This window comes from Tubulanus polymorphus, chromosome 1 (assembly GCF_964204645.1).
Source record: "Tubulanus polymorphus chromosome 1, tnTubPoly1.2, whole genome shotgun sequence".
Lineage (NCBI taxonomy): Eukaryota > Metazoa > Nemertea > Palaeonemertea > Tubulaniformes > Tubulanidae > Tubulanus > Tubulanus polymorphus.
In genome coordinates, this window is record NC_134025.1 from 25,808,492 (window position 1) to 25,832,771 (window position 24,280).

Sequence of the window (24,280 nt, forward strand, 5' to 3'; positions counted from 1 at the left end):
AATTCTGCGACCTTCAGTATCAGATATCAATTCAATTCAGTTTTATTGACCCGATGAACAAATGTATTCAAAGATTTATAAAACGATTATAAACAATAATAATATGCAAATTGTCCATACTAAGTTAGGAAAGAGTGGTATCAATGTTACATGTAATGATTTATCCCGTACTGATCAAGTTACTGTATCGGTTCATTTCGTTAAATAGTTAAGCTCGTGAATTACGATCGCACTTCGTGTAGGCCTAGTAGAAATTCACGAATTGAGAGCCGACTTTTGACAAGTTCAGGCCCCAATCCCAGAGGAATATGGCCCTCAATGCCGTCCCCCCTACTCTAAAGGCGATAAGCCATTATTTGAAAACTGCCAACGAACTCCTTAAATTAGAAGAACCAGAAACAGTTGTAGCGTATTATTGTAAGTTAATACTAAAAAAGTAATAATCTGGAAGTGAAAGAAATAATTTATATAATAATGCAAATTTGACATTTGTTGACTTAATTGATCTGTCAATTAATTTAGTATTTCATAGATTGATTGTGGTAAGGTTGCTTATTTCATTGGATTTATTACTAATTATAGGTCGTATTTATGCAGTACAGAAAGCATTAAAAATTTCTGAGTCGAAACCAGAATGTCGCAAATTTATCTACCAGCTCATGGACGTCTTAGAAAAGGTATTCATACTGCGCAGAATTTTAAACAAAAATCACAAGCATAGGCTGAGTAATTTCATGTCTAGAGTACCTTTGAATTAGTAAAGTATCTAGACATCGTTCCGTCCGCAAACTAACAGTTGTGGGGGAACCCTAGTTAGTTACCTAATCATTGGTGGTAAGCTTTTTATAATCCGATGGGCTTGTGGTTTGTGAAAATATCCGATCTTGAAACTAAACTACAGTCAGGTTACTGACTAGGGGAACCCATGCATTGTCTAATTCGACCTCAAAATGCGTGAATGCTACCTCGCCTGTTACAAAAAAATTTCAGATGAAAGGAGAATTAGCTGGTGAGGAAGTGATGCAGAATGATGTTGTTGCCGGTGTACACGTCGAAAACTATGCCTTGAAAGTATTCGAATTTGCTGATAATGAAGACAGAGCATCTCGTTTCAGCAGGTAACAAATATATCCATATGGGCTACTATATTGTCATCTTAATTATGAATAAATGAATGATAAATTTATTTTCTTGCAATAGGAATGTTGTCAAGTCATTCTACACAGCTGGCTTACTTTTTGATGTTCTATCTACATTTGGAGAACTTAGTGAAGAGGTATACTGCAGCATGAAGATCCACTTTAATAAAGTGACTAAATCGTAAGATATTTACACTTTTTGATTGATTTCCAGTCTGTCAAATGTTTTGTATTTTATTTCTAGATTACACATAAAAGGAAGTACGCGAAATGGAAAGCCTTGTACATAAATAAATGTTTGAAGGAAAATACGATACCAATTCCCGGTCCAATGGCTAATGAAGAAGAATTTGGGGGTGATGAAGGTTAGTAGGTGATGTACTTATTTAGAAAAATGTTGAAATACTGTATACTGTTCATTATATTCATATTGAAACTTTTTAGCTATGTTAAGTGTACCACAGCCAGGAACTAGCAGTGGTCAAACCCAGCCAAATCCTAGTGATATGACTCAACCTGCAAGTTACGGCTTTAACCTCATTCCACCGGGAAATGTAAATGTTAATGCTGGGCAGATTCAACCACCTGGTGCTCATGCTCCTCCATCTACGCCACAAGAACCGCAAGCTGGTGCAGCCTCTTCTGTTCCCAGTACACAAACATGGACACCAACACCTGCAGCCGGTAAGATATGCTTTACTGATGACACTTGATCCATGTTTTGTAAAAACCTGACTTACTTACTGAATGGGAAGGCTAGCAAGGCTAATTGGAAATTATCTTGATTCTTTGTTTGATTTTGCGTATTGTAGGAAATGTTTCGTTAACACCACATCAGTACCAGCAAGCAATGAAATACTGTAAATATGCTAGCAGCGCTCTACAATATGAGGATTCTGCTACTGCTGTCGATAATTTAAATAAAGCTCTACGGTTAATTACTACTGGTCAAGATAGCTGAGTAACTTGACAAAAAGTCATTTGTTATATACTTCATGTACGTTCTTATTTTGATTTGAGCAGCTACAGAACTTTTAAATTGTGCTCATTATTACATGTACTACGATAATGTACAAAGAAGCTGATTGGACTATATTTTCAGTTACCAGTAATGTAATTCTATTATCTTTTCATCATTCTTTGTTGAGCTTTCAGTTGGTATGTAGCGTATTTGTAGATTTTGTACATTTCAATGTGTAAAGATCATTAGATGATTGTCATTCTTATCGGCTGTATGAATCATATCAATTTTCTATGGCATACCTTTTAAACCATCTACAAATCCAAATGATATGGACTTTGTTTCAAATTATTCTATGAGTATCAGTTGTAACTTACAGATTTTCAATTCCTGTGAAATTTGTCAAGTTCCATCTTGGTACTACAATAAATTGAACTTGCACAGTCCACAGTGTTGTCTTGATTTGTACAGCATCATTTTGATCTTGTATTATAGTTAATTGATAATCAATAAATGTACATATTATAACACAGGTCTGTCGACATATTGGGTTTTTGAAATTTGTCGCCTGTATGATTATACTGTAATTACAGTGGAATCTCATTAATATAACTAACTGATATAATGATTCATCAGATATAACAAATATAGAATTTCGTCCTTGATTTATTTCATACTGGATATAACAAAATATCGGTCATTATGAACATATTTTCTGGTCCGATGAAGTTTATTGTAACGAGGTTCCACTGTACTTACCATTAATCCTTGGAACATCATCAGTGTTACTGTCACTGCGGCAGTTGGCCACTACCAGGCCAAGCATCTAAAATGAGAGGTACTGGCCTTGGGACTTCAGTACAGCAAACAAGTGAATGGTGAAGATTTATCATGTCCTGAGCCAAACCGACCTAATGAAACTACTTAGAACTTTGATGCATCTACATGTTGAAGATATTGAAATTTAAAACGAAAAACTTGGACTTTCATTTCTATGATGCTGTGAAATCAACATTTTATTCTATAAAATTAACTTAAGAAATTTTCCATTTATACAATTTTTACAATGCACTGCAGTGTGGTCCTTCAGAAGGGACATACATTTATGTCGAAAAATACTGGTAAAATCCTGTAAATAATGCATGACATTACTACAAGTCCCTAAAACCATTAGAATAAATTAGTTAAAATATTTTGTTTAATAAGTTATTAATCGATTATGCTCTCTATATCTTTCTATAAGAATTGTCGACTGGGGAATCGGATGGATTTCAAATATTGCATCTTATGAGTGAGAAACTAATCCAAAACAAATGATTTTGAGCAAGTCCTTATATCCATTTCATCACCAAAAACTATCAGAAAGAGCATTAAAACATTTACTTTAACTCGAAATATAGAATACAGTGGCAACTCGTTACTACAAATGTCAGGGGACCAGCAAATCTGTTCATTGTAACATGTACATGTACAGTAGACTCCGCCTAAGTGGGATCCAATCAACTGGGATAACCATTCAACTGCATATTTTTTTAAATATTTTTCGTAACACTATTTAAGAAATAAATAACATTCAACTCAAATCAGACACATTTTTACGGGCCCTAAAGAACTGACTATAGCCGAGCCTACTGTAGTTTATATTGGGTAGGAAATTATTAAAATAGTCATATTTAGGATGAAATTCTAGGTCTGTAATAACCAATCAATCCTAACATCAAAGGTTGCGGTTCCACTGTATTCAGAATTATTAAGAGTGTATTTAGAGTTACAGTTGAGTTACATAAAAGTGTGAAACATAATACTCCCCTTGCCACATATTGAAAACAAACAAATACGGCACTGGTGTGAAATGGCAAGCAAACCAAACATGTACTAAGTATGTACACTAGTATGGATTTTTAGAACAGTAAATGCAGCACTACCTAAATCAAACATGATGATTGTTTTACATACAATGAGGAACCAAAGTATTTCAGTATAACTTCTTCGAATCATGGATCTATCAGATTTATAAGTCGTCCATGGCTGACTAGAGAAAATCCCTGAAAATAGTCAATGGTAATTTAATGAATAATCTTATTGCGCTGCAACTGGCATTATGAACTAACACACAAAATATTCAAAATACCAAGGTACAAAATCTTTCCACATTTCCAAATTCTAACACATTTTTAATAAAAACGTGTCGTCGAGTAAGCCATGGTTAAAAATTACAATCAGACTAGATTGATGCAATTATAATGAAATATACAGGTTTAGACATATATTGATATTCGTGTTATCTCGCGTCAAATATTCATCGAATTTCAATAAATCGGTAGAAAATTCAGCAGATGCTATCAGTGAATACAAATATCATAAATTCTTCACATGAGATTTTTTTCTAAAATTATTACACACCATGAAAATGTGTAGATATTTCATGATGAGCGTTTATCAAAAATAGATTAAGTAGGACAAATGATACAGCAATTTCACGTAAAACCTTGTACAATAATCATTTTTCTATAACAACCTTAATCATATTTCTGAATGCGAAAGATCTCTTTTCTCAGCACTTTTAGAAGGATACCTTATACATATTGAAATAATCTACATCATGAGAATCGTATGATTGAAAATAACACAATTTACATTTATCAATAAAATGAAATGTACATAACACCACAATAATGTAATGTATTACACTACAAAATCTTGGTCCTGACGTAAAAGCGCTTTTTTGATGGATCTTTCCATATTCATTCTATGACCAACACGTGTGACACCGATATCCATAAAATCATTACGAGTCATTTCTGCTAAATGATTACCATCTATTGAATTAGACGTAAATAAATGATTGTATTCAGATAAAAATAAACTATCCAGCCAATCGCAGACGTCTGCAGTGGTCCACGCTCGAATTGGACGAACTCTGAAAGGTTTTGTATAGGATGGAGTTGGGTCAGATTTTGACAGCTTCGTGGATGGAATTTCAGGGGAAAGTTTTCTATTTACATTAACAACATTTATCACATTTTCGCGAGCAGACAAATTTTGTTCAGATTTATTTTGCACTTTTCCGCTATCACAACTAAACCTGTTAACACTGTGTTTAACATCAAATTCTTGAGGCGGTGGAATAAAAGCCCCGTGATTAGTGTGGAGTTCCTCGTATAGATGTTGCATTTCGCAATCTTTGAAATCAGGAGGCGGAGGTGCATAGATTTCCTCGTATATTTCACTACCGTTATATGGCGACAGTTTCTTATTGTTCGTAACACAGGAAGAACCGCTATTTACATTCACTTCCGTTGGTTCATTTGAATAAATATTCTCAGTTTTTATCGACTGACATGTTTGTAGATGTCCGTCAACACTGTCACCACTAGAGAAAGATGGTGTTGATAAAACGCTTTCCATATCATCAGTGATACTCAAGTCATCACTGTTCGCAAAGTCTAATGGTGGAGGAGGGACACAGAAAGCACTGATATCTTCTCCAGAATGTGCGAAATCTGGTGGTGGTGGAACGATATTAACCCCTAGATCTTCATAAGCCAATGGAGGAGGCAATACCATATTTTCTTCGGAACCACCATTTTCAATTGCCTGAAATGCCGATATAAGCGTCCTCACGCCAGCAGACTCAGAAGATTTTTGTGACAATATTCCAGGCTGTTGTTCAGTGTTTTGAACAATTGCAGGACACAACTTCTGTGATTTGTCATGAATAACTTGTGCATCAGGAGATGCAGGTAGTTTTTTGGCATCAGTATCACTATCATTACTTATGTAGCTCATTTTTCCATTACTGTTCTTTTGTAAGACAAATCGCTTTGGCTTAGTTTTTGGCAGCGCAGGATCTTCTGTACTGCTATCACTATCTGAGCTTGTTTGGTTCTGTAATTTCAAACCTTTACGAATGAGATATTCCTGGCGTAAACGCTCAGCACGTGCTGTAAATGACTCGTTAATATCCACTTTTTTCTTATCAATACCCTCCTCATTGGTTTTTTTAACAATGCTAATTTTAGATTTGGAAGTTTCGCTTTCAGGTGATGATACGACTGGAATGATTTCGACTTTTGTTGTCTGTTTTTCAGGTGCGTGAGTAGATGCTATGGTGACAGAGCTGAATACTGTCGCTCCTGCACTTTTTGCTAATTTCTCTTCAATATGATTAGCAACTGCTACTTCAGGTTTATGTGAAAGTGATTCACGCCTCTGTTCAACAGCATGTCTTAGATCTTCTGAATGATCTTGTTTCTTCGACTGTCGATTATTCAGAATTTTTGCTTCAATTGTATTTCCATCAGTAAAATCTGCTGACATTTTGCGATGCCGCTTTAAGATTGCCGCAGCTAACTCATTTCCATGATCTGGCTTTGAATTGATTGATATTTTATGACTTTCTTCGACATCTTTCGCTGGAGAACCAGGTGGCTTAATGGAGACTGGAGGGGGATTTGTCACATCATTTGTAACTGATTGCTTTCGTTTTTCCGCTTGACTTAGAATATTCCGTTCATGTTCCTGTGCTCTTCGTTCCCGTGCTTCAGCTGCTATTTTGAGTTGCTCAGCAAAACTGCTGGTTGAAGACATTACCACTTTATTCGGATTGTTAACAGGACTTGAATCTGAAGATGAGTCAGATGTTCTCTGAGCAGTTTCAAACTCAAAACTATGAACTTTGTCAGTGACTATTGATCCATTATTGCTGGTTTGCTTAACTTCTGCATGAACAGAATTAACCTGCTGAAGATTAGACACTGCCTGAATCTTTTCTTGAACAATTTTATCATAATAATCTGGATGTTGCGTTCCATCTTTTGATTTGAACAGCGGATGAGAATGAACCGAGTTTATAATTTGGTCTTTATGATTCATCGAATGCTTTGACATTGTATTTTCCTCTTCTTTACTTTTCCGGTCATCATTGCTATTACGGCGTTTTTTCAAACAATAGTAATATGGGACATCAGTTTTTTTCAATGAGTCCGTTGAACTACATTCTGTTGTGACACTCTCTACAGGGATAACATAATTTCTATCTTTTATATTGCTTCTTAGTTCTTGATCAGAATTTTCGGTTGCATCATAGTCAGGCTCAGGGAGATAATAAGGTAAAGTTTGGTCAGTGGTTGATTCACTGTTGTCATCAAGAACAATCACATTCTGCACATTTTTAGGAGCTACAGCTTCAGAGCTTGAATCAGTTATCAACAAAGTTGCCTGTGGATGTTTTTCCATAAATTCTGATGCTGTATCGTAAACACGTGCATCAGCAAATGTTACGGATGGTTTATCAGCCACGCCTTGCAGTTCTGAGGAAGAATAATGAGAAAGCTTTTCACCTTGAAGTTTTACGCTTCCAAATCGATTAGCTTCAGCCGGCGACGCATATTGCGATGAAGAATTATCCATATTTTGAATTTGACTGTCCCTCTTTAGGTCCTGCGGATCTGCATAATGGACTTCACTCACTTTAGTATGTGACTGGTGCTGTTTGAATGCCGGGGCTGTGTTAAACTTAGCATTAGTGCCAGGCCTAAAACTAGACTCATAAGGATTCGGTTCATGCTTCAGACGCAATTCACCGACATTCATGTAGATTGCATCAGACGTGTTAGATGTATTGATTTCGACAAATTCCATTTGAGGTTTACGAGTTGGTGGTGGAGGAGGAGGGTGAGAAGGGGGTGGAGGAATTGAGATTTCTTCATCGTTCGGTGCAGAGTAGGTAGGAACTGGAGGTGATGGATTACGCCTATTAAAATCATTCGTTAATTGTAAGGTTATAGAGTTCCTACGACGCTCCGTCGCGTGTATTTGGGCCTCAGCGTATATGGGCCCATTGCTTTGAATAAAGACACTATCATTAGAAGCCTTGATGCTGCCAATAGCTTCCAGGACAACACTTTGACTAGCGACGAGTTCAGCAGCACTGGCTGAACTACTACCGGGGCTACATTCCACACCTGAGTCATTATCATTAAGTAAATTCGGGGAGCTACTGGCTCGCTGCAGTAACTCCTGTTTGAGTTTATATTGAGCTTTCAATTCAGCCGGACTAGCATATGTATGTGGCATTGAGATTACTGGCTTTTCGAGATTTGCTGCGCTCTTATTCAGATCAACATCCTCGGGTGGCTGGTTACGCAAAAATAGTTCTGTCACATCGCAAGTTGAGTTCCGGTTTTGACGAGTTTTAATAGAGGCAATTTTTCCACTTGGATCCTGAAGTCCGTACGATGCGTAGAGTGATGAGTCGTCATGTTCTGCAATAGCACGATCAAGTTCCTCTGAAAAAAGAAGAAGGTTCTTTCATCATTTCTATTTAAAAGCTCTACTCAAATGAAGACCCTATCAAGTTCCAATTCATTTAAAACGCATGCTTAGAAGTGATTTAAAAGATTTTAAATCAATAGCTAAGCAGTTGGACAGAGTTTCACAAAGAAATCACAAGAAGCCAGCAGTTATTCTAATTATGTCAACTACTACTTGTAGCCTATAAATAAGCAAGCAGAGAAGAAAATTTCAGGAAGCCTCAAAGGAACAATTGAATGATAGGATCACCTATAAATGATTAAAACCAAAATATCAGTGAGGTCTTAAATCCATAAAATGCTTAAAATTAGAGAAATAGTCTCAGAAACAAGAGCAGAATGAATGTAATAATGAAATGCTACAGTCCGTTTTAGTTAGCCCATGATAATAATGAAAATAAAAGCATATCAAATATATGCATCTCCAAAATAACCAGAAATGAATTGGTCAAAATGTGCTTATCTTACTCTTGGAATAATTCCGTTGAAATGATGGCCACTTCATAACTTTAGAATAGCTAGTTTGTGCTGTTAATGAACCATGCAAACAATATTGAAAACCAAGCATTTATCTATTTCAGTGAACTCATCAAATATGCAGTTACGATAAAAAATAGTGATTAAGTAGAACAGTCTACAGTGCTTTATCTTACGTTATTTGCATGCATGAATGCACCATAAATCACTATGCAATTACATATACCTATGAATATCTTTGGCATATATCATTCATCTAATGCGCTAATGCAGAAAATCTGAATGTTACATGAAATCCTTACCTAGCTCGGCTAAGCCCTCCACCATGGATTTTGAGCGTGCTCTACCAACTGAAAGTTGTGTATCGGGATTTCGTTTTGGGGGAAGAGGGGCTACAAGGAAAATGTAATAAACCGAACCATAATTCAGTGCGCCATCATGTTTGCCACCGAGATACTGATACCACCAATTCTAATCGAAATGCTTTCTACGTTAACTTCCACCTCTATTACTACTGATTCATTGATGTACAACTATATCATATAGAAATTATCTACGGACTACAAGAGACAACATTATGGCTGTGATTTGCAGACGACATTTAAGTTGAAACAGTGGAATCCTTCATATCGTCATTTGAATAAAACTATTCTATCTAAAGTATGTACCGCTGATATAAACAAGCCCTACCTCTAGTTTTCTTCGAAGTGCCAAACATGCTTTTCGTAGAACCGTAGATTTTCTCCGATTTCTTCTCTTTGTTTTTCGACAAAACTTTCATCGCCAAAACATCACCAGATTCTTTAATCAAACTAACAACACGTGTATGGGAAGCACTGACCACATTCTCGCCATTAATCTAAAAATATTCATAGTCAGTGAAGATGCAAAATAAAAACGGTACTCAGTACATCCATATGGCTATGACAAATAAATATATCCTGTGATCGTTTCTTAAACTCTCATACCTCCAAAATAAAATCGCCCTGCTTTAAACCGGCTTTGTCAGCATTTCCGTTTTTATCCACGCGATCGAGGTATTGAAGAGCAGGAAGATCAGATGTCGGCTGAAAGTTGCTTATATTCATCTGTCCTGATTTACTACCTGGAAATAAAAAGCGTAAATGTTGCATGAAATGTGGAACACAATGCAGACAAATCAATTTAAGCATTTACCTGCGCACACAGGACAAGGAATGACAGGAGGGTGCAATATATATTCTCCTTTAGACTTATTCCGAAAAAGTATTTTCCTTCCATTGAATCCTGATGGAATATTTCCCATTATTTTGATAATATAGAACTCGTTTAACTAAACTAAAAGCTTTCGTGAAATACAGACGAGCACTTTCTCAGTAGGAGATCAAGAGCAACTAACAGCATTGATTACTGACGCATCAGCGATGTAATAAAATTACGCACGTTCTCAGAATCAGTTTCACATAAATCAATAACGATGCAATATTTTTCACAGTTTATTTTGATCATAACGCATGAAGACCAGACAACGCTGGTAATCAATTCAAAAAAAAGAAAATTATTTTGCACCAAAACTAAAATGACGTTATAAGCATTTGTAGTAACGAACAGGTTATAGACTTCGAGTTCATATGAAATCAGAACTACGAGAACATTTTTTAAAATTCTATTGATAGTAATTTTTTACATTGATTTTTTTGGTAAACTGAAAACAACAATTTTTCTATCAAGTTCATTGTTTACCCCACAGGGAACAATAATCCATCGTAAAAAAAACACCCAACAAAAGTTTATAGGTGTTTTAGGGATGACGAGCTGTTTGAAATTAAAATGCTCAAACCCGAATAGGAATTGCTGCTTTCATAATTCATAGATACAAAAACCATATTTATGACAACCTAACTTTAATGTGTAGTAAGATTAGTGTTGCATACTGGGTTATGTAGTACACATTTTAAGGCATGCAATATATGTGTTAAACAAATCTATTATTAAACTAATTCCACCAGGCCTAATCGTTCTTGATTGTGGACTAAGTTTTTTATTTCTATTTAGGATTATTTTCACAGCATATATATCATATAATCAATAATGCATAAAACTCAACCGAGGTACTTATTCAATTATCTGCGCATTCCAGGAGATAATTCATCACTGATATAATTCCCAATGGATGTTCCGAATGAATGAGATAACAAGATTCCACAGATTTATCATAACTCACAAACGATCAATACTAGGGAGGTGTGAATGGGGGAATTTACCCCCTCCCCTTTTGGAATGCAATGTCTATTTTTTCGATTTCAGCTTTTGAACTCACATGAAAATGCATTGAATGCACTAACCAGTAATCGCAAGGTTAAATCCAATAAACTAAGAATTGATGAGCATTTAATTGAATTTTTAAATCAACCCGAAAATCGTAGATGGAAATCTTACCTTTAGCACCACGTAAAACAAATCCATATCCTTGCTTTCCTTTCTGTAATACAACGGTTCTTGTGAAATCACCATATCTGAAAGGCACAAATACCAAAATACTTACGACTTGTGAACTGTAGAATTTTGAGAACAGATAACAGTGTTTCGAAACTTACCCCTCAGTCATGAGAGTAGCCACAGTATTCCTTCTAGTGATAACGGCATCAGTGTTTAAATTTTCCGATTTAATTCCTCTCAACTTCACCTCTTCTACACGTTCACTAGGGAACCATCCTTCTCGATTGCCTGTTTTACCTTCCCAAAATCCTCGTTCACCGACGCTTAACACTTTATTTTTAAAAAATTTTGAAAACATTTCCTTACTTTCTACGATATCATACAAACTGCTCAGTTCTATGTCTACATGGTTTGCGTGTCTAAATGGATCAGGACTGGGCTAGTTTTTCCTGAGTAGTTCATCAAACAATATATCTATGTAATTATCTTAATCCTGCAAATTACATTGTAATTGTCGACTACATGTTTTACATATAGCCACTAATCAGTGGCTCTGTAATCTCAGTAATTATTTCTGTTATGTCTCAGCGAGCCCAGTTATCTATCTTTTCATTGTCTTCTTGCTGATGATTGTTAAAATAACATCCCAGAACAAATACCTCACCTTCAACAAGGTCCCCTTTCACGAGTGTAAGTTCACCATCTTCAGTAGGTTTGTAATCTTTCACACAAACGAACGTCCGCCCAGGTAAAGCTGCATACAGGCGCTTTCTTGGATAAGCATATATACTATTCGTATCAGAATTCATACCTGAATTTCGTTAACAATATGAAATCATTCCAAGCATTTGTTCGTTTATACGTCCTTACAATTTATTTGAAAAAAAAAAACCGAATGGGTCTTTACCTGATAACGACATAGCACCACAGATACTGGCTCGACGATGTTCCGACATCTGGAACGATGCCATCGACGAATTATCATCCGATAAATTAGTGAGGGAGCGATAATGTTGTGGAAGGCTATAGTTTGATAAGGCAGGACTGTCAGGACTATCAGCGAGCATGCGAACATCAAGTCTTGACTCGCTACGACTACGCATTAAGGCTATTGAATTGTGTTGCATGCGTCGTTTTTCATTGTATCGAGGCGTTTCCTTGAAAGGCACTGAAACGATTAATAAAATATATTTCACCGCACTTATGCAGATTCGATATTATTGTTCGAGTTACCCGATGAAAACTCACCAATGTCATCGGGTTGATGTTTTCGAATTATATCGGCCAATTCAAAATTGCCGACTACGCCCGCCACCTGACAGGCTGTTTGATTACTGAAGTTGATATAGTCTTTATTAGCACCACGAAAAAGAAGCACCCGGGCACAAGACTCCTAGTTTATAGAAATAGTAAAGAGTATATCAAAAACCTGGTAGTTATACCTAACTGATAAAAATATGTTAAATAATATTAGATAAGTCAAATAAGCCCCTAGATTACCCTTTTTTATACCCTTAAAATATGAAAGTTTATCGAACTAAAACGTTATTGACATCTGCTACATTTGCACTTGCATAGTCAAATCATTAATCGACAATAACATATGCAGTTATTCAATTGCAATGTTTAATGTTAAACTACCAATAAATCAAATTTAGTTAGCAGAAGTGTTATTAAATCAATTCGAAAATCATGTGATGAAGAATGTAGTTTCTGTTTGTCCCCGTTTGCCATCAAACATAACGCACAGGAATGTCAATGATTTCCATTCTCAGTGTGATACTATACATACCTGGTTATGGGCAGCACAAACATGAAGAGGTGTATTACCACTAGCATTATGCATGTTCATATTCGCACCATAGAACAACAGTAACTCCAAATGCTGCACTCGACCAAATCGACAAGCCTATAATTTGATACGAATAAATAAAATTCATTGACCAAACGTTAAACTGTACATGTCAAAAAAAAAATATATATATCAAACTGAAAATTCCAAACTACAATGAGTCGGGAAATACAGGGCTATTTGATGTAAATTCAATTCTATTTTTGTATAAAGGAATGAAATTGGATTTTGAAATCACGTTTTAGAGACTATTACAGGGTTTCATAGACTGTTACTTTGTGTTATGGTATTTGCCATTGAGCAATGGGAGTTTCATACAGGAGTTTTGTTGTTACATTAAAGATTATACTGAATTATGTGCCTGAAATATGCTTTTGGCTTTCCAAGTTGAAGTACCGACTAATGTTACGAATCTAAAGCCTTTACATCAATTATGTTTTGTTTTATTAATCTAATTCTAATTCATGTGAATTAATCCCAGGAAGTGAATGATTATTTCTTTTCGTATGGAGAGGGCTTATTTCCGGGAGATGAACTATCTCTCTAGATCATCGCGTGCTTCTGTTTTACGGAGTGAAATATACCATCTGCTGTTACTGACAGATAAACAACTGCGGATACAAGTAATCGATAATCAATGCTGTGTTTATCGACAATCTGACCTGATGTACTTCCGACCATCCTTGTTCATCTTGACTATCCACCGTGCCGTGATCATGTAACAGTAATTCAAGCGCCAGCGCAGGTGTATCATTGTTCACCGCATAATACGTCGGAGTTAAATTGCGTTTATCCTTATAATTCGGAGAACTACCCAACTCCAATAATGCCTATAAATATTCAACGACGACTATTCATGTAATTTCGAATCATTTCAGTAACGAATACATGTGATATTGTCTTTAAAGATAGATAGATTGTTTATAGGCGCTTTCACTAGTGTTGTCATTACAGTGAGTGAGTGCGTAAACATTTTAATTGATGCAAATAAATAATAGATATCCATTGTAACCTACTCAGGCCTGTCATCGTTTCATATGGAAAAAATCAATCTACGATACCCGTAGATCTAATGCATCGGTACATGTACAACAAGTTATTACGCATGAATATATATATATATATCTCTACCTTCAATGCTTTTAGATTTCCTCGAATAGCTGCTTTATGCATGGCTGTCATGCCTTCTTTCGTGCGGAAATCGAGATGAGCCCCGCCATTGACTAGTGCAACAATTACGTCTTTAGGATTCGTAAGGCTGGTAGCGAGGGTTAAGGGAATCTCTGTAAAAATATACGATTAACTGTCAATATTGAACACTAATTCTGTCATCATGGATTTAATATGTTTCCAGCTGTTAAATCGATTAAAACAATTCAAAGTCACATACTGCGCAGGCAACAGCATGAAATTATAACGTCACGTGTACTTGTTTTCACTTCTAAAAGCGGTATCTTAAAAAGTACTGCATAACAACTGGACTAACCTCCACTCGAACTCTCATGAATGTTTGGGTCCAATCCTTTATTACAAAATTTCACTATTTTGTCAATTTGAGCATGACGTACGCAGTCCATGAATTGCTTCAAATTCGCCTGAAATGATAAGACGAATCGTTCGAATGACAACAGCTGCAGTAGACACATGACTTCTATATGGTATTATATTAGCTTACCTTTGTATGCAGTTGTTTTAATTTTCTTGGATTCACATGCATTACTCGGTACACCTTTCGTTTATATTTGAACTGAAATTACCAAATAAAGAACGTGAATATTCTTCTTTCCCATGAAATATGTACGTAATTCTATAATCGAATAACAAACCTCCAAAAAACCAATTGGCTCTTGCAAAGGATATTCGCTGAGTATTCTTTCTTCATCTAAAAACTTTCCTGCCTTTCCATTCATCGGAGGGCAATATAGGCCATAGTTTAACCCATCTTTCAGGTCCTATGATAGAAAATTAGTTCATAACAGGCGAATGTAATGATCATTATGCAGTTTCCTGTTACCAATCTTTTTTCATCATGTCATCTCTTAACATGTTTTCCAGGGTATCTACCCGGTAATAATTGAAGGAAAAATACATCATTAATATTGTAATGATCATAGCCGTATTCTAAACAGCATCTAAAAACATTATTAGTTCTCTGTTAGCACCTTGTAATAGCATTATTTCTATAGTTTATGTGACTGGTTGATGGTGTAAATAAGAAGTCTAATGATGCTTCTGTACATAACGGAATAAACTATAAATATATGCCAGCCAGTCATATTGATCATCGATTGATTTCTGGCTATCTTAAGAATCTTCTGAACAAAGGGCTTGAATGTCAGTTTATCAGTTTTCCACGTACCAACCATCCATATACACTTTGCATAAAAAACACAAATCAAAACATACACTGTACTGTATGTATGTATTTTTAGTGTAATGAACCATTTTTACTAGGGAATTGAATAAATTACCGAATTATTCGGGATTCAATACAGTTGCAACATGTTGCATTGTACCATGTAGGTTTCTGTTATGAAAAGGGATTATGTATGACAATGAACCTGTCATAGATCAGGTGCAATAATATTTCTGGATGCTTACTTTTGCGAGTGTCGCGAGAATAGTTTGTTTTGCAACCCACACTGTTTCGTCGAGTTTAAACTGGATGCATCTCTGAAAAATAGAAAAACATCCACCCGTGTAATGGAACAACTCATCTACCATAGATTCAGTTTGAGGGTTAGACATGAGAAATTAATGCAAATGCAAAAAATGTGAAATGTATATCTGAGTCCGAGATATACATAGGCTTAGTATATAGCTTTAAGTGGGCTGTGAATAATGGTGAATTAGATATGAATATCCAGATTAAACTTATCCTTATTACGCAGGTTTCACAGATATAGGAGGAAAATGTGCGGTCAGTTGGTAGTTCCCAGGTACAATTCCCACAGAAGTGGCTATTTGCCAACTTGTAAAATAAATTCCAACCACCACCAGTAACAAGGTGGTTTATCATTGGCAACAGTTAGTAACGAATTGCAGGTGGATTGGAATTTACAACATGTTTACGAAACGCATCTCCGTTTCCCTCCGGAAAATCGAAAAGGTCCCGAACATCGTAAAAACCCATCGTATGAAAAGAACAAACAAGCCTATGACTCCCGGCAGATAAATCATGATCGGTATAATTGAATGATCGTACTATTTTATGAGTTACACGACAGATAAATGTTGATATAATAAATTGCATCAATTATTCATACGAAATAGAACAGAGACAAACTGAAATTATATCAGCGTAAACAACTATCAGTTTGAGACATTAAAAGGACATAAAGTAATTTCATGTACCAAATGACTTAATGGAATAGAATGAAGATATATACCACCTATCGGATATATCAAAATATAGGGTATTCGATATATCCAATCTCTTAAGTCGCTGAATATCATTACAAATGATTACGTCAAGGTATGGCTGTTAAGCTACCTTTCTGATACAATTTCAATTTATCATATCAATTGTATTTGCCAAGGATAAATAGAAACCACTTAACAAATATGATAATTTATGCCAATAATATTATCAATCAAATTTGTGAAATGGTATCGTTATAGTGACCTAACGATATTTCCAAATTGCTAGAAGTAGGTAAACATACTATCACCGGGTTCAGATATCGTGTTAAGCTTTTTTGGACATCGACATGAAAACTTCAAAAAGGTGAAGTACGTGACAGGTAAATGAGTGGATACTCGAAACTTATTGAGACTTTTACTCTCACCGGAAACATTACAGCGATATGCACATTTTCTATACGAGGAAATGTTACAGGACTTCCACCTGGCAGCACCCTTTCATTGATCGTTTTTGTTTTAACCATGTACATAAACAATAGCTCTGGCTCACTGTTTTAGCTCAATCCGTATACAGAACGGAGTTCCACGTTTCAAGCCCCTGTAGCGGGTGGCTTTGTTTTTAATTTGACTGGAACTGAACGGGATCCGGGGCTCTAGCCCAAGAACATTTTGGAAATCTGATGCTCAGATATGGCCTTTAGGCAATTTAACGAACGTATGAGTTAATGAACGAATTCAATATACATGTATTATTATATTGTTATAGTCTCAATGCTACGAGGCTTAATTTGACTCTTTTGATTCCAAACTGGTGAATTTTGTGATCATGTGAACTCAGGCGCCATTCTAAGTGTAGTTTGGGGAAAAGCTGATGAAAATAAACGGCTGAAATTTCACTTACTTGTGTTTTATGATCGGGTAAAGATACACGAATATATACCGTACCCGGGGCCGCTTCTCCTTCGGGTTGTTCATATCCGAACGATCCCTCGCAACTCATCGCGATACTATTTTGATTAATTTCATTCGTCATCTTTACATCGCCGTTTGAAGTGATTTTCTTTTCTAAACCATTCAGCTGACCGGCCGACGTGGATCTTCTCAGGCTGAATTTCGCTTTTCGATCCATCATCGAGTTTCATTCTGATATTCACCGAGATTGTTGCGCGATCTTCGAACGGTTAAGGCTGGAAAAATAGAAGAGTATGAAAAATCAAATTTCCAGGCTGGCTCTGATCTAGGTTCTCGAGAGTTTATTTATGAGTTAAACCTTTTCGAGAAACTTGGGCCTGATTCAGCATGTTTCTACAACGCATGATATGAATGAAAGTCTGAAGTATTTCTCACACTTCCATAGAATGAGAGACTTTCATTAGTTATCATTAACAACATAGCAGGCGCCCAAAGGCACAACATTCCCCATTTACCTGATCTAATCAAACTGTGATCTAAATTAAGAATTTAACGCAAACAGAGCTCAATTCAAATTGCAATGAAAGGATTACAATTAGCGATTACTATCAAATAAAGAAAATGTCACGAAGATTACCTAAAATGCCTAAATTTAGCATCTCACAACTAAAGATTGTCAATAGCTATCAATTGCACTGGATACTTCTCCGAAATTTTAGGATAACTCATTCCACTCAGTGCCATAGTTTTTTTAAAAAGTTTTTCCTTATGGGAAAAAGTCAGAGAAAATGTTGACCAAGAAACTCTGCCATCAGCAGGATTCAATTCCACCAACCAAATCATGGAAATGGCTTATACCACCAGCTAACCAATGTATCCGAACTTCAGAATAACCTGGGAACAGTAATGACACACACGTCATTTGATAAATCGCTTCAACCGCTATACTGTACTACAGTTGATAGAAATAACAACTAACCTGAAATCTACTTGAATGGTTATCTAAAACAATTTTTTTTCAATAGGAAAATATTATTTTCCGAATAATAACCCTGATGAATAATATTCAAAAAGTACCGGTATATCATGATATTCATATCCCATTCATGAAAATGAATACAAATTTTTTCATTCGAAAAACAGGTTTTTTGTCCTACCTGTCCGTGGAGAAAATACATGTCATGTTCAATGTGAATAGTAAGAAGACGACTTCTAACGCAAATACGTACATCAAAATGTTATCTAAGGTGTAAATATCTATTCATGCGAAATCAAATAATTACAATTTACCAAATCTAGTTCTGTTCCGGGTAAATCCGGTACCGGGTATCAACAAATAAAAGACAACTCGAAAATAATTTACACGGATGAAATGACAGGCATGCCGAATTGAAAGAATGCCACAAAAGTATGCGTAGCTCGAAGGTATTTTCCGCTTAAAGGACATTTATGTATTTTCATTCAATGACCAAATCTAATCCTCTACATGGTGTAGGCCTCGACACATTCTGCACTAAACATTCACAGAGTACAGTGAATAATTTCAGACTTAGCCCCGCGTACTGAAACCATGGACTCAATAGCCGCGTTCACACTATCACTTAGTTTGACCATGGACTCAGAGTCCATGGTTAGACTGAAATGGAATGGTTCTAAAATGGAACGGACCAAATTTTAACGGGCCAAATCAGAATGCGCGTTCACATACGTGTAGGTGAATTGGCTACAGTTATGACTGGCCCCGCGAGATTTTGCGAAGAGTCGCTGTTTTTTTATTTCAAAAACTTTGATGACTGCATTTCATCATATATCTGGACACATCAATCTATGGTTAATTCTAGTACATTTTCAAAATGATTATATAAATAACGAATACCCCAGTATTCCGCGAGCAATGCACGCAATTGACAGATTTTAAGATAAATAATAATCCATTAGCATTACATTAATTCTTAGGCAATATAGAAATCATATGTCCCATGATATCTGAAAACTATATTAATCAGCTTGATGACGAGTTAAATACAATTGAGTTCATACTACCATTTAGAATGGACCTGGATCAAGTTTTAGTCCGTTCCAAAATTTGGAACGGACCTGGATTGGTCTTTAGAGTCAGTCCAAATAGGAACGGCCTAAAATGGAACAGACCAATTTGGAACAGACATTTTGCTAGTAAGTCTGAACGCTTGGTCCATTTTGAATGGGTCAAATTTAGACCATTCTAATGTAGTGTGTCCGCGCCTAAAAAGGAAACCTGTAAACATCTCTGCGCACGCTCTCGAAAAAAATCATTATCAACCTTATCAATTCAAAGCAACCAATTGTACTAGAAGCCCCATCACATACCAATTAAGAATCTTCGGCTAAAAGCATTTTCGATTTTATTTCACGGTTCAATAAACAAATGCAAGCCGGTGGTCAAATCAACAAGTGTTTGACGTTCAAATTGACAAGTGTTTGACGTTCGTTATTGTTTTTAGTGCGAAGATGGATAATATGTCGTCATGGTAATTAATAAACACAGCCGCCTAATTCACCGCAGCATAAACAAGGTGTATTTTTATGGACTATGACTCCACATGCCGTAGGTGCAAAAATAGCTTTTCAATTCATATCCATTACGCGTGTGCTCTCCTCGTACATTCTCTTCGCTTTCCTCGTACACGTGAACTGATGTTTGAAACTGGATAATCAATTTTTTACGAGCGTCACCCAGTACCTAGTACCCACAGAGCATGATGTCAATAAATCTAAATATCTAGAGCGTCAAGAGTTCAAACTCAAATTCATATATAAACGGTATTCAAATGACCTTTCAGTTATAAAACGGCATAAAATGAATATACTCAATGCATAGCTTTAATGTATTATTTCATACTCGCGAAATATATGAAACATGTTTTCGTTAAAAGGTAATTTTGAAAATTACCTATGGAAACCATATGGGTATGTTTCATCGATGTAACAGCCTTGCTTGATTTAGCCGGCGAGCCAGTTCGCACACCTCTAATTTAACTAACCCATCCCCTAACCCTGATCCCATCAATTCCGCTTTCCGCATTCCGTTCTTTCCGCTCCGCAATTCTGGTTTCCATGCGAGTCGCGTGATACCGATAAGGCAATTGTCACGAAGCAATTACAAAATAAACCCGACAGAAACTAATGAAGATATGACAATACTCACAGATCAGATTGCCGTATTGGTATACCCGCGGTTTGTATAAACACTAGGATTAATAATTCATTCAACGACTATACAGTTGTTGAAATATTCACTTAGCCTAGTTTGATAACGGTTGAATTGCGGGGAGAATCGATATCAGTAATTTACCTGTAACCCACTGATCCGAATGATTCTGTCTGTGATTGATTCTGTACGGTATTCGACCTGCCATCTAGCTGCACAACTGATCAACAGCGACACTTTAGTCGCGAAAAAATGTTCAACCGAACTATAAAGACACCTTTTCAAAAACGTAAACTACGAACGAAATGACAGATCGCTAGACAAAAGTCAGCGCGACATATCACTTGACCTAAGGACCCCGTATTCACCCGACGCGAAGACTTTTCTGCGCGAGCACGTGGCTGATTAATCACATTAAAAAAAAACGCTAAGCCGTGAAAGTTCAGGAGGATCCTCTTGTTTAACAAATTCCAACCACTCAACCTGAATTTTTTCCCGATGACTAGAAGAGAGAATAGGTTTTGAGCTTTGTAAACTGTCAGTGGTTTCTGCTATGAAGTAGAAGTCTTCTACATCATATCATGTATAGCCTAGATGGTTATTATATGGGGTATTCAGAATGAGCAATATACGAAAATGTCAAGGTATCGATATCTTTTAATAATTTTCTTTCCTAAAACCCGACACTGTCACTCATACACTGGTTTCACTATTAAAGTATGTCAGTTGACATGAACAACATGGAATAGTACAGTAATTAATTGATATATAGAATTGCAGCTGTTTTGGCAGCGATCAGAAATACAACATCTAAACTCTGCTTACCCATTTCATTACGGTAACTTGAAATTACTTATATCTAATGCAATGACAAGCTATATAATAACTTCTATGACTCTATCAATACTGAGTGTGAAATGTTTAAACTGAAATATTATAATAGGCCAACATATATGTGCGAAAATTATATAACTTATTCAGGCAGGCCATTACTAGAATAAACAATAAACATCTGAATTGAATGTCAAGTCAAGAAACTGAGAGATTAATCTGTATAATTGGGTGAATGCTCGAACGGCATTTAATCAAAACTGAAAAGCGGTCAAAATGTCAATATTGAATATTGATTTTATCTAATGCCTCGGGAGGCAACAGCTGTTTATTTTTACATATCTATATATTGAGCATGTTCACATTCTACTAAACTGTAAACTGGTTGTGGTTTCGCATTTCAATTATAAAACCTATTTCTCAAATCTAAAATGTTTCGATATAAGCTTAGTCATTTTCCGTAATAGTAATATCCGTAGTAATACCAGCGGCATTGTTCTCCCTAAAGTAGTAATCTAGTTCTTCCCATAAACTACTTAATCTTGCACCCGATCCCTGTTTCTTCATAAACAAGAATAATTTCCGGATTCTTAGTCATGGAAAAAATATTCAATAGGTTCATGATATCAACAGATCAAGTGGTTAACTCGGTAATGATGAAGAAATAAGACCTATAATACTAGATAATCAATACAAAGCTATATACATGAATGATAACAATAGACCTAGGCCTATAGAGGCAGTCTAGACTACACCTTGTTACAGTACTGTGCAACAGATACAGGTTTCCAGACACTGATTATACTCCATAATTCAATTTTCAAACCAAATACGGAATCCAGTTTTATTTACGTAGCTAAGACTTAAAACATGTTTCCAAAACCAATGATACATTAGCCTATATTCTATTCAACGAGGTATAGCCTATAATTCAAATTGATCTTGGTAATCATTAGATTCGAGTACCATCAAAATATCTATGGAAAAACTTGATAATGCCCTTAGGTCTAAATTCTTAACAATAACAATCTTTTTTTCCACTGCTAACTCACTATTGTCACACCCAAATAGAAAAAATTGATACATAACAACATCAGCAATATTAAAATTATACCGATTACAAGGAAATGTTTTGTCTATGTTTTTCGCCTAATGATTTCTGATCAATATTCACTAAATCAAATGTGACAGATGGAAATGTTTTTTCTAATACGTTTGTCCTAGACACAAACAGTTGAATAAGATTCAGAAAGAATGTCTATTGTGCTCAAGGTAAAGAAGAAATGCAAGTCTAGACCAGACTGCCATGAAAGTAGCCTCAGAATTCTCGGGAAGAAATTTGGTGAAATAGGCCTATGTTACATCGAAAAGGCCTAAACGATGTGTAGTAAATTCCGAGAAGTTGAAAAATATTTTTAGCTGAAATGTTGAAACAGCCAGACTCATCAATTTTCCCAGCTAAAACAGATATTTTAGTGTACTGTACATAGAACTTGCATTCCATAGTAAACAATTACTTCAACCCGGAGAAACAAAAACAAATAGTAAATTCATAGAATGTGCATTGACTGCCTCCCAGCAATAAATACCAAAGATAATAGGCTACAGTATATATTGAGGAAAATATAATTTGATATCAAATTGACTAAGGTCTTGGCTTTTCAGAAATTCGAACTAATCAATGATTTAGCACGACAAATAACCTTTGAGTGTACCTACATGAACCGAAGTGGTGGTAAGTCTATTAATAGTTCAGGGTTATATTCAAGGGTGTGTCTAGCTCGTAAGAAGAGCTTATAGCCACGTGCTTATCAGTTCTTACCAGTTCTACATAGTGTAACCAATATCTATCAAAATTAAATTTGAATAAAAATTGATACAGGCAATAAAATTGTCCCATCTCTCTATAGGCTTAGTCAGAGGTGGTAAAGTTGGTTTGGTAAACTTGAATTTTTGTTGATAAGTAGTAAGATTGCAATAGGCTAATTGTAAAACTGTTACAATTCAAAAAATTGTTAGATATCCTTCAGCAATGACATGACTAGACCTATAGCTTACTGTAGGGCTATGAGGCCCTATAGCATAAGTCTGCGGCAAAATTTTTGTCTGATTTCTCTACCACTAAAACAACCAGTACTTATCAATCTTAGCCCGTCCATGCATTATTATTTGATATCAATATCGCAGCCAGGGACCCAGAGTGATCCAAATATAAGGTTTTAGAGATAACTGGCCTAATGACAAAACAAACTGAAATCACTTAAGATTAATAAGAGAATTTATATTTGCTATGCCTTATTCATTTTCTTTTCTCATTGTGAGCCATCTAGCCCAAAATGATATCCCAGAATCCGTTAAGAACCAATAAAAATATATTAATAACATTTGTGTAAAATCAACGCTAAAATAAAAAACCAAAATACTTAGTATAAATGATATCACCTGGCCTGGGCATTGCTTTGAATACCGATATGAATAACAATGACAAAATCAAGTAGTGATTACAAAATTTGAACAATTGATGACGACGACGCGCGGAGGATCGAGTAACTGCTGCCGATTTGAAATTCTATAATAACACGCTTACACAGCACCATAAGACAGGGACAGATCACATCCCCCTCTCTACCAACAAACCAACCACAAATCGTAGCCTGCTTACCCACATCATGTGTAGCATCCAAAATCATTGATATATGAGTATCCAATAGCTAATTTATCCCTTGAACACGAGTGTCAACCATAAACTGACTCACATTTGACAGCTATCAAATGAACGACCGCTTTGAAAGAAGAGATTTACTGAACCTATTTCGGTAATTA

The 24,280-nt window shown here is 35.8% G+C and overlaps 2 protein-coding genes across 4 annotated transcripts; one reads left to right on the plus strand and one right to left on the minus strand.

Annotated features, from left to right (window-relative positions):
• Nucleotides 1-233: 233 nt before the first annotated feature.
• LOC141909735 (vacuolar protein sorting-associated protein VTA1 homolog) lies at nt 234-2,713 on the plus strand. The gene is made up of 7 exons (XM_074800334.1): nt 234-417; nt 583-677; nt 991-1,118; nt 1,201-1,276; nt 1,384-1,504; nt 1,584-1,823; nt 1,952-2,713. Exons 1-7 carry the CDS (start codon nt 309-311, stop codon nt 2,098-2,100), a joined length of 918 nt encoding a protein of 305 aa, XP_074656435.1. The 5' UTR covers nt 234-308; the 3' UTR covers nt 2,101-2,713.
• A 395-nt stretch (nt 2,714-3,108) lies between these two features.
• Nucleotides 3,109-24,191, minus strand: LOC141910635 (uncharacterized). 3 transcript variants are annotated; one of them, XM_074801333.1, is made up of 18 exons: nt 24,120-24,191; nt 17,426-17,711; nt 15,763-15,834; nt 14,988-15,113; nt 14,837-14,908; nt 14,648-14,756; nt 14,293-14,444; nt 13,824-13,991; nt 13,102-13,218; nt 12,558-12,702; nt 12,217-12,477; nt 11,974-12,120; nt 11,468-11,639; nt 11,310-11,386; nt 9,860-9,996; nt 9,582-9,750; nt 9,194-9,283; nt 3,109-8,390 (listed from the first exon to the last, which is right to left on the minus strand). In XM_074801333.1, the coding sequence occupies exons 2-18, from the start codon at nt 17,654-17,656 to the stop codon at nt 4,786-4,788; spliced, it is 5,850 nt and encodes a 1,949-aa protein (XP_074657434.1). In that variant the 5' UTR covers nt 17,657-17,711; nt 24,120-24,191; the 3' UTR covers nt 3,109-4,785. The 3 variants fall into 3 exon arrangements, with proteins under 3 accessions (XP_074657434.1, XP_074657443.1, XP_074657452.1); XM_074801342.1 differs by lacking the exon at nt 24,120-24,191 and adding an exon at nt 20,624-20,647; XM_074801351.1 differs by lacking the exon at nt 9,194-9,283.
• Between the last annotated feature and the right edge of the window lie 89 nt (nt 24,192-24,280).